General features: G+C 42.1%; 1 protein-coding gene across 1 annotated transcript in view; it reads left to right on the top strand.

Moving 5' to 3' along the window:
• The window catches only part of LOC124788021 (dnaJ homolog subfamily C member 16), a 176346-nt gene that overhangs the window by 146198 nt on the left and 15342 nt on the right, over window positions 1-14806 (top strand). The window contains exon 11 of the mRNA XM_047255082.1: window positions 8506-8716. Within this exon, the coding sequence (XP_047111038.1) occupies window positions 8506-8716 (211 nt within the window). The remainder of the gene's footprint in view (window positions 1-8505; window positions 8717-14806) is intronic.

Raw genomic sequence — 14806 nt, 5'->3', positions numbered from 1 at the left:
TGGAATCCATGGGCGGGGGAGGGGGATGGTGATCTTTTTTAGAAATACTTACGAGAAAAAAGGAGAACCAGCATTTGCAACTACTGCCATCAGTGTACATCCTGCATAAGAAATGAGAAGACGACATACAAGAAATTAGTGCTCTTTTGGAGCTCTTTTTCTCTCCCTCCATTGCAAGTTGAACAAGAAAGTGAGTGACAACAGTGTTACAAGTTACTCTCTGCCATGCTCTATATGCTGGCTTGTGATGTTTGTACATATGTATACATATATGTAGAAGAAATGGTTACACCAAGTTGCAGGCCTGAAATGGCATCATGGAGTTAAATACTAGGAAAGCTTGATGTTTCTAGCAGATTTATTAAAATGAACATGCTGAAATTTATTATATTTACAATATAATTTCAGTGTAGGATATTGGTTGTGTTTGTGATACAGTTGATGCATCCTGCATATACAGCAACATACACAGTATTGTTATGATAGATATGCAGCAGTTAAAATAAGTACCTTTTGAGAGTAAACAAATAGAAAAATTTCACTACATTTTTATGAATATAATAGAGGGAAACATTCCACGCGGGAAAAATACATCTAAAAACAAAGATGATGTGACTTACCAAACGAAAGCGCTGGCACGCCGATAGACACACAAGCACAAAATTCTAGCTTTCGCAACCAACGGTTGCTTCGTCAGGAAAGAGGGAAGGAGAGGGAAAGACGAAAGGATGTGGTTTTTAAAGGAGAGGGTAAGGAGTCATTCCAATCCCGGGAGTGGAAAGACTTACCTTAGGGGGAAAAAGGACAGGTATACACTCGCACACACACACACACACACACACACACACACACACACACACACACACACACATATCCATCCGCACATACACAGACACAAGCATGCCTGCGAATGGATGTGTGTGTGTGTGTGCGAGTGTATACCTGTCCTTTTTTCCCCCTAAGGTAAGTCTTTCCGCTCCTGGGATTGGAATGACTCCTTACCCTCTCCCTTAAAACCCACATCCTTTCGTCTTTCCCTCTCCTTCCCTCTTTCCTGACAAAGCAACCATTGGTTGCAAAAGCTAGAATTTTGTGTGTATATTTGTGTATGTTTGTGTGTCTATCGACGTGCCAGCGCTTTCGTTTGGTAACTCACTACATTTTTAAATAGATTAGAGAAGAACACTAATGTCGTCATAACCACAGAGAGACTGTAGTATTTTAGCAGTCATTTACAGCATTAAAAGCAACAGTCAGCACGGAGAATAATGTGCTATGTGGTTGTAGGAGATTAGGAGATTGTAACGTGTTGTTGTTGCTTTTGGTGTGTGTGTGTGTGTGTGTGTGTGTGTGTGTGTGTGGGGGGGGGGGGGGGGGGGGGGGAGCTTGTCTTGTTTCCATGTGTGTGAAGTGAATGAAAGTAAGTACAATAAAACTTCTGAAAAGTGGACATCTATGGGGAAAATAAAAATGTCTGCTCGTAAGAAGTGTCCATTATTGAGAAAAGGGTAAAGATACAGTATACAATTCTGTACATACAGTAGTGCCATACAGCAGTATTCTGTATATCTAAACTAGTGAAAAATTATCTGTAACTACAGTACTTCATTAAAAATGTCCGTACACTATTATAATATGAAAAATTATTTCATGCATTTTGGATTGTTTGAAATAATCATATATTTTTTCTGAACCAGAATCATGTATAATGTCTTCCCAAGATGTGTTTCAACAGTTAACATTAAACTGAGCCACCCTTCATCACTTTTCACTGAAAAGTAGTGTTCCAGTTTTTTTACTGCTTCAGCTTCAGTTATGTCATCTACATCTTCATCCAGTTGTCCATTCTCGACATTGTAACCACATCCTTCTTTATGAAGCTGTTGGATAAGTTCACGTATAGTAGTTGATGTACTTTCTGTGAACACATCATTAATATTGGCATATTCTTCAGATCCTGCCAGATTCCTCTACTAAAGTCTGAAATTTATGCTCATGTTCCTTCAGGTTGTTTTCTTCGACACCATTGTCAATTGCTGAAGCACAGTCATTAAAAATGAACCCTGTCTTACTGAAACAGTTGCTGGTTGTAGTGGTTGTTACTTGGTTTAAGGCTGAAGAAATCCAAAGAATTGTATCCAGTACACGAATAGATCTTCGGAGTTCATTACCAGATTTAACATTGTCCATTCGAGATGAAACACAAGTATGCTTCAACACTTTTTGCCTGTAAAACAGTTTGAAATTGTGAATAATCCCCTGATTCAGTGGTTGGCAACTTGAAGTTGAATTTAGTGGAAAATGTTATTTTCACATTTTTTAGTGCAGCATCACAATGCGAAGTGGCATTATCCATAAACAAAATCACTTTCCTTTATTCTATCAAATGCCAGCAATCATTCAGTCATTATTACCCTCGTCATCCCAGATTGTTTAATGGCATATCACTCACTCCTCATTCAGTTTACCCAAGTCAGTACCTGCAAAGCATCGTAGCTTTGCACTTTAGCCTTCTAATAATTAAAGCTTTTCAAATTCTCCTATTGTATTAATGCACAGTAAAACAAACAGTGAGTCATTCTTTTTCTTTCGAGGCCATTGTTTTACGAGGAAGAGTTCTGAAGAAAAGACCAGTCTCGTCATACTTAAAATGTTTCTTTCTTTGTAATGTTCACATATTCCTGTAACCTGGTTTTGCCAGTCTGACAAGTCCACCTAACCTGGATACACCACACACGGTTAGAAATGATATGTTGTGCCTACTCCTAAATTTGTCAACCTAACCTACAGATGTTTTAAAATGTGACGCCCTAACTCCTTGGCGATTGCAAATGGCAGAACCAAAAGTCAAATAGTGCATGGTGTATAATGCATGGTGCATTGGGAAAAGTGCGTTTACTAGCAAGGTTATCATTTCCAGTACACAATTTCAGCATGTCACTTTGTTGCTTAAACAGCCACTGAACTGTTTTTCCGATAGCGAACATTGTGGCCATGTCTTTAACACTAAACTGTTCCTTTTCGTAGACATTGATGATCTTGATCTTTTCATTTGGTGTTAACCTCTTCCATTTTTATTACATCTTAGTACTGCAGTATATAAGCTCTCGTGTTTCAAGACAGAGACAGTATGCACTTTAACATAATAAAACATGGAAATTTGTGATAATGATTGCTGCCATTTAATTTACAACCATCTTCTTCTTTCACACAAACCATCATTAAGAAGCTTCAATTGTTGTTGAGGGATACATTTCAGTGCCAGCATCCATTATTGATAAAGTCCACCATTTGAATGAATTTTACCATAAGGGCTAATGTTATTTTGCAAGAGAGTTTTAAAATGTCTACTATTGAGAGGAGTCTGTCCGTTAAAGATCGGCAAATGTCCATTAAGGGAAGTTTTACTGTATATCGAAAGCAATTGCAAAAGTCTCTTGAGTTCATACTACTGCTTTGATGAATGGTTTCAAATTGAAACCACTGGGGCAGGATATAGTTGTGATACAAAATTTATTAAATTTTAGACCCTATTTGCTTGTTATGTAGGACTGTAATTTGTTTTAGGTATTACACTAAGTTGTCAAAAGTCATGGGATACCTCCTAATATCATGTTGGACCTCTTTTTTCCCAGCATAGTGCAGCATATCAGTAAGGCATGGACTGAACGTCCCCTGCAGAAATATTGAGCTATGCTGCCTCTATAATTATCCATAATTGTGAAAGTGTTGTCATAGCTGGATTTTGTGCACAAACTGACTTCTTGATTATGTCCCACAAATGTTCAGTGGGTTTCATGTTGGACAGTCTGGGTGGCCAAGTCATTTGCTGAAATTGTCCGGAATGTTCTTCAGACCAGTCACAAAAGTTGTGGCCCAGTGATATGGCACATTGTCATCCGTAAAAATTCCATTATTCTTTGGGAACATGAAGTCCATGAATGGCTGCAGATGGTCTCCAAGCAGTCCATTTGGACAAGAGGTCCCAGTCCATTCCATTTTAACATAGCCCATACCGTTGTGGAGCCACCATCAGCTTGCACAGTGCCTTGTTGAAAACTTGGGCCTACATGTGAACCCTACCATCAGCTTGTTCCAACTGAAATCGGGACTCGTCTGACATTGCCACATGTTTCCAGCCTTCTAGGGTCCAACCAATATGGTCATGAGCCCAGGGGAGGCACTGCTTGCGATGACGTGCTCTTAGCAAAGGCACTTGTCTCAGTCACATTTGTAAGTTATTTGCTGTGGTTCAGCTTTTAATTCTTTTTGTTACTTCATCCATTATAGTAATGTGGGAAGCAAGAGACTGCTGCCTTGTTAGATACCTGGTTTAGTTTGGATGGCTCACATATGTCATACATTGCTTTAATTAGGCTGCTTTATTAATAATGTTAGTGTTTGCATCATACAAGAAGTCATGCTCACTGAAAATGTTGTGCCACCCACAGATTGATTTGTCCATTTGAACTCTTACTTGGTATTTGGTATGAAATCATCGCAGAACCATCACAGTTGACTCACATTTAGTGAAGTCAAGGACCACGACGCACACATTGCTCCATTATACATCATGTTCTGACGTACCTGCCAGGTACTGTTGCTCTCTGCATTTACGCCGCAGTGCAGATTACATATCGAAACTTGGAGAGGTTCTCTACCCCAGATATGTGCTATTTTCTGTATGTCTCATAGTTTCGTGCAGTTGTCTTCTGAAACCCTGGAGGTACAATGGTACAATGCTAGTATAATCACCAGGAGGTGGTATTGCACTGCTGCTGATAGAAACATCAAAATTGAAAAGTTGTTACATAACCTTCAGAACCCTTAACCCCATTCTCAGGAGGGGAGAGGGGGAGGGGGGGAGGTTTGGAAATGGTGGTTGCGCTGCCACTCAAATACCAGGTTGAGAGGGACCCACCCCTTATGACTTGTGACCCTCTCAGCCTGGTGCCTGAATGACTTCAACCTCCTTCACAACCTTTCCATGCCCATCCTGTAGAACGGTTCTGAAAGTTAAATAATAATTTTACTAGTATTGGTAGCAATGGAATTTTGTCTTCTGAAGGCAAGTGCGGGGCAGCCAAGTTCTCTCATAGTTTTTCAATTTTCACAAGTGATTATCATTGTAATACAAGTTTGTGTGTTACTTATATTTCTCCAAAACAATAATCTAATTCAGTTTTTTGGAATTAATTTCTATAGAGTTCCTAATTGTCTGAGGGCGTCTGTTTAGTCTTTCCCTGTTGCAGGAATTTAAACACTTCTGGCAAGTGCTTTAGCTATAGTCTAATTAAAATTACTTGATAGTTGACCTATCAAGTGTGGGGAGCTGGTTTCCTCCAATCTGCATCTACATGCATACTCCGCAATCCACCATACGGTGCGTGGCGGAGGGTACCTCGTACACAACTAGCATCTTCTCTCCCTGTTCCACTCCCAAACAGAACGAGGGAAAAATGACTGCCTATATGCCTCTGTACAAGCCCTAATCTCTCTTATCTTATCTTTGTGGTCTTTCCACGAAATATAAGTTGGCGGCTGTAAAATTGTACTGCAGTCAGCCTCAAATGCTAGTTCTCTAAATTTCCTCAGTAGCAATTCACCAAAAGAACGCCTCCTTTCCTCCAGAGACTCCCACCCGAGTTCCTGAAGCATTTCCGTAACACTCGTTTGATGATCAAACCTGCCAGTAACAAATCTAGCAGACCGCCTCTGAATTGCTTGTGTGTCCTTCCTCAATGCAACCTGATAGGAATCCCAAACGCTCAAGCAGTACTCAAGAATAGGTCATATTAGTGTGTTATAAGCGGGTCTCCTTTACAGATTAACTACATCTTCCCAAAATTCTACCAATGAACCGAAGACGACTATCCGCCTTCCCCACAATTGCCATTACATGCTTGTTCCACTGCATATCGCTCCGCATTGTTACGCCCACATATTTAATCGATGTGACTGTATCAAGCGCTACACTACTAATGGAATATTCGAACATTACGGGATTCTTTTTCCTATTCATCTGCATTAATTTACATTCTATATTTAGAGTTAGCTGCCATTCTTTAGACCAATCACAAGTCCTGTCCAAGTCATCTTGTATCCTCCTACAGTTACTCAACGACGACACCTTCCCGTACACCACTCTATCCAAAAGATCATTTATGTAGATAGAAAACAACAGCGGACCTACCACACTTCCCTGGGGCACTCCAGATGATACCCTCACCTACAATGAACACTCACCATCGAGGACAATGTACTGGTTTCTATTACTTAGAAGTCTTCGAGCCACTCGCATATTTGGGAACCAATCCCATATGCTCGTACCTTAGTTAGGAGTCTGCAGTGGGGCACCGAGTCAAACGCTTTCTGGGAGCCAAGGAATATGGCATCCTTCTGATACCCTTCATCCATGGTTCGCAAGATATCTTGTGAAAAAAGGGCGAGTTGCGTTTCGCAGGAGCAATACTTTCTAAAGCCGTGCTGATGCATGGACAGCAACTTCTCTGTCTCAAGGAAATTCATTATATTCGAACTGAGAATATGTTCGAGAATCCTGCAACAAACCGATGTTAAGGATATTGGTCAGTAATTTTGAGGATCCGTCCTTCTACCCTTCTTATATACAGCTACAGGCGTCACCTGCACTTTTTTCCAGTTGCTCAGGACTTTACGTTGGGCAAGAGATTCGCAATAAATGCAAGCTAAGTAAGGGGCCAATGCAGTAGAGTACTCTCTGTAAAACCGAATTGGAATCCCATCAGGACCTGGCGATTTATTTATTTTCAACCTATTCAGCTGCTTCACAACCCCAGGGATGTCTATCACTATGTCCTTCATAGGGGAATCTGTACGAGACTCAAATGGCGGTATGTTTGTACGATCCTCCTGTGTGAAAGATTTCTCAAATCCTAAATTTGAAATTTCAGCTTTCGTTTTGCTGTCTTCCGTTGCCAGGCCAGACTGATCAGTGAGTGACTGGATGGAAGCCTTCGACCCACTTACCGTTTTTACGTAAGACCAGAATTTCCTTGGGTTTTCCGCAAGATCTTTTGCTTAGGTATGACGATGGTAGTGGTTGTATGCTTCGCACATTGCTCTTTTTACAGCAGCATGAATCTCTACTAACTTTTGCCTGTCCTCATTCTGCCGATCTTTCTTGTACCGCGAGTGCAACTGTCTTTGCTTCCTGAGCGTTCTCCGAATTGCGCTGTTAAATCACAGTAGGTCTTTTCCATCCGTAACCCACTTTTTCGGCACATACTTCTCCAATGCGTGATTTACAATGTGTTTAAAATTTGCCCATAATTCTTCCACGTCCGTCGTACCGGAAATAAAGTCGATTCTTTTACTAAGTGGGGTGCTAGCAACTGCTTATCTGCTCTTTCTAGTGAGAATTCTCTCCTAGCCTTCTTGACCGACTTTTTAACTTTCGTAACCATAGTCGTAATGACAACATCATGATCACTAATCCCTGTCTCAACACTGACACCATCGATGAGGTCTGGTCTGTTCGTGGCTACCAGATCTAAAATATTTCCATTACGCGTTGGCTGTCAATTTAGCTGCTCAAGACAGTTTCCTCAACATCGCACCTGAACTGTTCACCGTTGCCAAACTGCCACACAACAGTTGGTCAGTTCACTTCCAGTTCCTTGTCTGGTATTCTTTCTTGATGTGTTTGGTGTATTTTAGTGCAATTGTTAGCATAATAACCTGCCATGTGGAATGTCGTAGATTCAAATCTTGTGTGATGTCAAAAAAAATTACTTCAAAATCTAATCAAAAGAGTTTGATTATAGTTTTTACTCAATGTGATTTTAGTTCTGCCACAGATTGTTGACCACCGCTATCTCTTATACATTACATACCTTGAGGTGGTTGTTAGCTTTGGACAAGAGTTTAAATTCAGGTCTGCAAAACCCATCTCGTGCCGCAGTACAGTCATTGGTCACTTAAAATCAGCTCTCGACAGAGCATCTTACGTTTCTGACATATCTAGCGGCAGCCACATCCAACATTGCTATGTGTTACACATTAACAGCATTTGTGAAGTAATTTTCCGTGCTTATGTTCACTTATAACTGATTGGTGGCCAATGTGACAACACTGTAGCAGCAAGTTACAGATGTCGACTATCAAGTAATTTTAAGCAGACTGTATGTTATATGAAAATTTGTCATCCCAGGAAATAAATGTAAAATGAACAAAATGTAAATTAAAATTAGTTCATTATATATGAATAGAAGAGAAACTCAGTAACATACAAGCATTTGGAAAAGAATGCTAACTTGATCCTCCTTCCATTGAAGTCCATCTTATACTATTGTAAGTCAGTTGCTGTGTGACTGACTGTATGGCAAAGGCAAACTTGGAAACTAATCTTATACTTTCATGTTTTGCATACAGTAATATTAACAATTAAATTCAGCCATTTTATGACATTTTGGTTTGTATTTATTGAATTGATGTTTTATACAGAACTTTCCCTCATTGTTTCAGAAATAAGACATTAATGTTTGGCTACTTGATGCTGGATCGTGCTTTAGAGTGGTACAAGTGTTTACTAACACTGAGCTTACCGGAACCAAGAGATCTTAACATAAATCCGAGGAATTGCATTGGGACCGTCCTGTCGCTAAATGGCCATCGGAAATACTTTTGCATGTACCATGCTAAGCACCCTGAATGCGGTAGAGGAAAAGGTTCAAAGGTAGGACAGTATTGGTGACTTCCATATTTTAGCAGCTGTAATTAAAGTTGTTCTGTGCATGTAACATAGTGTTTCTATTATATGCAAGCCTCCCCATTTGCAACTTTCGACAGTCTGTTCTTTCTCACTAATGTGTTAATTGGGAAATAATGTTCCCCAGTGTAGAAAAATTTCATTCATTTTTGTTTTTGCAAATAATATTCAGCTGCAGACATCAGAATTTAAATATCTGGTGTAATTGATTATTTGATGTCACAAGTCAGAATTTAAGCATTAGCAATATTTTGCATCAGAAAAATACTTCAAGTGCACCATATGAGAGAGTTTTGTGTATTCTTTATCCTTAAGGATGTACAGTAATATTGATAGTAGATACAGCTGAGATGTCTGAAATAAATAATTTCAAAAGTAAGAAAACTCCACATGAGACTTGAGACAGCTAAAGTTGCAAAGTGTGTGATGAGATGGTAAATTTTCATTTCTGGTGTTTTGATTGAAAAATTTTGAATTAACTCCAAATCAAATATTTAAGAGTTTTGAAAGATTCTTGAAACTTCTTGTAAATAAAATTTTGGGCAATTAGAGAAAATTCAATATTGTATATAAATCAGGGCTGTCACCCTTCAGAACCCAGTTTAGCAATGACAGTTATTTTTGTGTTTATGTGATGAACATACTTTTAATATTATTGATTGTTTTCATTCACGGACATGTTCTGATTTTCAGTACATGATTCAGGTAATTTTGTGACAATGTAAACATTATATAAAATGAAAGAGACATGCTTAATTTACCAAGAGCTAAACAAAAAAATCCTTCCTCTCATCAACTTTTAATCTCCTGCTTTCTCCAAATTTATAGTCTTTTTCAACAATTAGGAAACACAAGATAGGTACAGTGCAACATCATTATCAGATTTAAGTCTTTCATGTTGCTTATCAGTCTCATGTCATGACCACATACTATTGAGTGATCAATACACACTCCACAGGCTTTTAGCCTTTTCAGTGTATCAAGATTATGATTTGTCACTCACTTTGATGCTGTGTGAATTATCACTTTGTTACAACACAGGTCTTCAATATGAGATTATGAGCGCTAGAGGGAGGCCAGAATATATTGCCACTACTGGTTAACAGTGTCTCGTATGCCCTGCCTCACAGCACAGTTACGTGTTGGCAACAATACAGGCTGCCACTATTATCCATGCAGTGTTGTGGTAGAACAGTAGGAACATTCCAGAGAGATAAATGACGGCTTCTGGAGTGTCAGTGACACAGTCAGAATGATTTCAAATACTTGTACCATAGCTCACATATATTTAATGAAGTAATGAATGAATAAACAGTTATAATGGACATATCTGACATGCGCAGGTTTGAATCATATTTGACGTGTCTTCAAATGTCCATGTGTGACAAGGTTGTTAGCTGACTAAGCAATTTTTTCATGTAATTTAATTTCACTCAACTTGACATCCTCATTAAATATGCTGCTAAAATTCTTTTACCCACTCTAGAAATCAGGACATGAATGCAAAATTGTATCTGTTATTTATGAGCTTTGTCTCAGCATAAAGTGGTGCACCTTGGGGCCACAGTCACACCTGCCTTTTCTAATGCTTGATGCATTAAACAACATATTGACCACAGCTAATTTGAGTGCAGTCTCCTTACATTCTTCCCAATGAAATATAGTTGACTCTTTTAAACACACATTTTTAAGACAGCCACAAAATTTGACTAACCCTACTCTACTATGAAATCAGCTGGTGCACTTTGCCAACTATGGCTATTTTAAAATCACGTCATTTATAAAAGCTGATGTAAATATTTCATATCTGTTGACAAGATTGAAAGAAATAAATATAATATTTTTAACTTAAGCGAAAAATAATATTAGGACCTGTGCTGAAAATATTTACTGAATGTAAAAGGCCAAAGATTAAAGTACTCTAAAAAAATAATTTACTTTATGTGAATATGCTTTTAGTGGATTTGAACATGTAATGTGATTAAGGTAGTGATGAATATGCACATTCACTGACGAACCAAAACATAATGACCACAGCCCACCTGAGATTGAATGCCACTTGATGGTATTCCCGTCATGTGATGTTGTAGGGAAAGTGTTACAATGTCAAGTTGAACACATATGTTTCGAAACGATACAACACATATAAGTCACTGAGCAAGTTGACAAAGCAAGACATGTGAACACGGTAACATTCGAATGAGCACTGAGTCCAAGTCTAGCGGCTGCTGGCTGGCTGGCTGCTTAGGTGGCGTGGCTGCTGCATGGCTGGCAGCCAGCGCCGCATGTAGATGACGTGCGTAATTGCAGGGCGGCACTGTGAATGATCGGCGAGTCACAACACTTTTCCCCCCTTTGAAATTTTTGCACTGGTCGTGATGGAGGTGGCCTGTAGAGTGCTAACGTCCATAGGTGTTGTTTGACTGGCCGTAAAGTCTCGAGGAGGCGGCTTCCCATAAGGACGGAAGTGTCCCCGATGATAACGGGTCGAGATGACAGGAGATGTAGGGGTCGAATCAGCTGGGGCCCCGTGCACTAATCTGCCCGTTGCGGCAAGTCCAGTGGATAAAACAGGAGACATGGGCGATGTGTCAGCGTCCATATGGGAAGGAGGCGAGTAGATTGGCTGCGACAGATGATGGTCATCTGGTTCCTGCATGGGCACGTCTCCCGGTGGCGTCCGTTCTTGTACTGGCACCAAGATGACGGTGAGAGGGCTGTGTTGTGAGTAATGAGAGATGCCAAGATCCTGAGCGTGAGGTAGAGCCGAAGGTGGTGTAGCGGCATTCAGAACAGGCGTTGCCGGCACACAAGGCCGAAGCTGGTCCGAATGACACACTGCAACACCTGTGTCCGTCTGGATTTCATACAGGCATCGGCCACGGTGTCGTAAGATGCGGCCCAGACTCCATTTTGGCCACCTGCCATATCCCCGTACCCAGACAAGGTCGTTGGCGGTGAACTGGCCAAGCAAAGGCACCCGCGGCCGTGAGGTGGAAGGCCGCAGAAGAAGAAGTAGTGTGTGGGGCTGTCGGCAATGTAAGAGCTCAGCCGGGCTGTGGTCACCCATGGGGGTGAAACGGTAAGAAACCAGAAACTGGAGAAGCGCATCATCAGCAGCAGAAGAAGTCAGGAGTTTCCGCATCTGAGCCTTAAATGTGCGGACCAGTCTTTCAGCCTCACCGTTTGATTGTGGATGGAACGGAGGGGCCGTGACATGCATAAAGCCGTGATGAGAACAAAAATCCGCAAATTCGGAAGAGGCAAATTGCGGACCATTATCAGTAACGAGAGTAGAGGGAAGGCCTTCCAAAGAAAAAATGCGGGTGAGAGCACTTGTGGTTGCCACGGTGGTAGGCGACGTACGATGGACAATGAAAGGAAAGTTAGAGTAGGTGTCAATTATGTGGAGCCAATAAGTACCTAAAAAAGGTCCCGCGAAGTCAGCATGAATGCGCTCCCAGGGCGTCTCAGGCGAAGGCCACGGTGACAAAGATGACTTCGGGGCGGCGGCCTGTGATGCACAAGGACCGCAGGCAGCGACCATGTGTGCTATTTCAGAGCCGATGCCAGGCCAGGCCAGTACACATGACAGAGATTTTGTGTGAGAGACACCCCAGTGCCCTTTGTGAAGGAGGCGCAAGACCGAAACACGCAAAGACGCAGGTACCACAACACGTGGTGAAGCATTGTCGGTGGAAAGGAGGATAACACCATCCCTAGCTGTGAGGCGGTAGCGCAAAGCGTTGTAGTTCCGCAATGGGTCAGAAGTCTTAGGAGACAGACGATCTGTCTAACCCTTCTGAATACAGCGCAAAACCCGGGAGAGAGTAGGATCAGAACCCGTAGCAGCCGCCAGCCAGTCCTCGGTGATGGGGAATCCGTCCACAACCCGCTACTCAGCAACATCCAGGTGGAAACACAAAAGTTCATCCCTATCGAATGCCAGATCAGGACCCATGGGAAGGCAAGACAGTGCATCAGCATTTGCATGTTGAGCCGTCGGCCGGAAATGAATGTCATAATTGAAATGAGACAAGTAAAGAGCCCAACGCTGGAGACGGTGTGCAGCCTTGTCGGGAAGTGACGATGATGGATGAAACAAGGAAACAAGTGGTTTGTGATCCGTAACAAGATGATATTTGGATCCATAGAGAAAAACACCAAACTTATGAAGAGCATAAATAATGTCCAAAGTTTTTTTTCAATTTGAGAATACTTTTGTTGGGCATCCGTGAGCGTTTTGGAGGCATAAGCAATGGGTTGTTCAGAGCCGTCAGAAAAACGGTGCACAAGGACTGCACCGACCGCGTCCGTGGCCAGAACAAGATGTTGGCCAGGTCGATAAGTAGCCAGGCACGGGGCCTGTTTCAGCATAGTTTTCAATTTCTGGAAAGCCACATCGCATGACGCGGACCGGTGAAAAGGCACGTTTTTATGCAACAGACGATGCAACGGCTGAGCCATCGAAGCAGTAGACGGTAAAAACTTGTGATAGTATGCTATTTTCCCCAAGAAGGCCTGCAGCTCCTTAACAGATGTAGGGCAAGGAAGGGCATCGATCACAGCGACAGTTTGCTGAAGCGGACGAATACCATCCCGAGGGAGTTGAAACCCCAAGTACGTGATAGATTCCTGAAAAAGTTGTGACTTCTGAAGATTACACTTAAGACTGGCAGTCTGTAAGACAAGAAAAAGGGTGCGGAGGTTCTGAAGATGTTCTTCAGTGGTAGAGCCAGTGACAACAATGTGGTCCATGTAATTTATACACCCAGGGACAGGGAGCAATAATTGTTCCAAGAATCTCTGAAAGAGAGCAGGGGTGCTGGCAACCCCGGATGGCAATCGTTGGTGTTGATAGAGGCCGAAAGGCGTGTTAAGGACCAGAAACTGCCAGGAAGCAGCATCGAGAGGAAGTTGATGATAAGCTTATGACAGGTCAGTTTTAGAAAAATACTGGCCTCCCGCAAGTTTAGTGAACAATTCTTCAGGTCGGGCATGAGATAAGTGTCGATGAGGCATTGCACATTTACAGTGGCTTTAAAATCGCCACAGAGACGAATATCACCATTGGGCTTAGTAACAACAACGACAGGAGAGGACCACTCACTGGAAGTGACAGGAAGCAAGACCTCTGAATTAGTGAGACGATCCAGCTCCCATTTTACCTGATCCCGAAGGGCCACAGGAATGGGCCGAGCCCGAAAAAACTTAGGCCGAGCAGTGGGTTTGAGCATGATATGAGCTTCAAAGTCGTTTGCACGGCCTAACCCAGGAGAAAAAAGGGACGAAAATGTCGTCGACGAGGAATCCAATTGAGCATAAGGAATAGCATCAGAGACGATATTGACAGAGCCATCTATGGAGACCCCAAAAACGTGAAAGGCATCGAAACCAAAAAGATTCTCTGCGTTACTCTGGTCGACCACAAATATGGGAACAGTGCGAACGATGGATTTGTAAGATACCTCAGCATTAAATTGCCCCAAGAGAGAAATCTTCTGTTTATTTTATGTCCGTAATTGCCGAGTGACAGGTGATAGGAGTGGAGAACCCAACTGAAGATACGTCTGAGAATTAATTATAGTGGCAGCAGAACCAGTATCCACCTGAACGCGAACATCCCGACCAAGGATTTGGACAGTGAGGAATAACCTCCCTGAAAGGGTAGAAGTGCAATTGACAGACAACGCAGAAGCAGAATCAGCATTAGCGTCACGGTCATGAACATCGTGTATGCGGTCGGATTTGCAAACGGCAGATACATGACACTTCTTTTTGCAATTGTGACAATGGCCCAACGTTGGGGACAGCCCTCCCGTGAATGTTTCGTAAAACACTGCGGACATGAAGGGAGTTGCCGAGGGTTGTGCTGCAGTTTCTTAGAGGGTTGTTTACGGTTAGGCCGAGGCTGCGCGTGGGAGCGTACTGCGGCCACGTCGGCCGGCAGGGACTCACCGCACGCATCTTCAACAGCGCTCAGGGGCTGTATTTCCCCGACGTCGCCCCATGCCTCTATTTGCGTCCCAGCGGCGCAACAAATTTCAAAAGACGGCG

The sequence above is a fragment of the Schistocerca piceifrons genome, chromosome 3 (genome assembly GCF_021461385.2).
Source record: "Schistocerca piceifrons isolate TAMUIC-IGC-003096 chromosome 3, iqSchPice1.1, whole genome shotgun sequence".
NCBI lineage: Eukaryota > Metazoa > Arthropoda > Insecta > Orthoptera > Acrididae > Schistocerca > Schistocerca piceifrons.
This window is presented reverse-complemented; position numbering and strand designations above follow the sequence as displayed.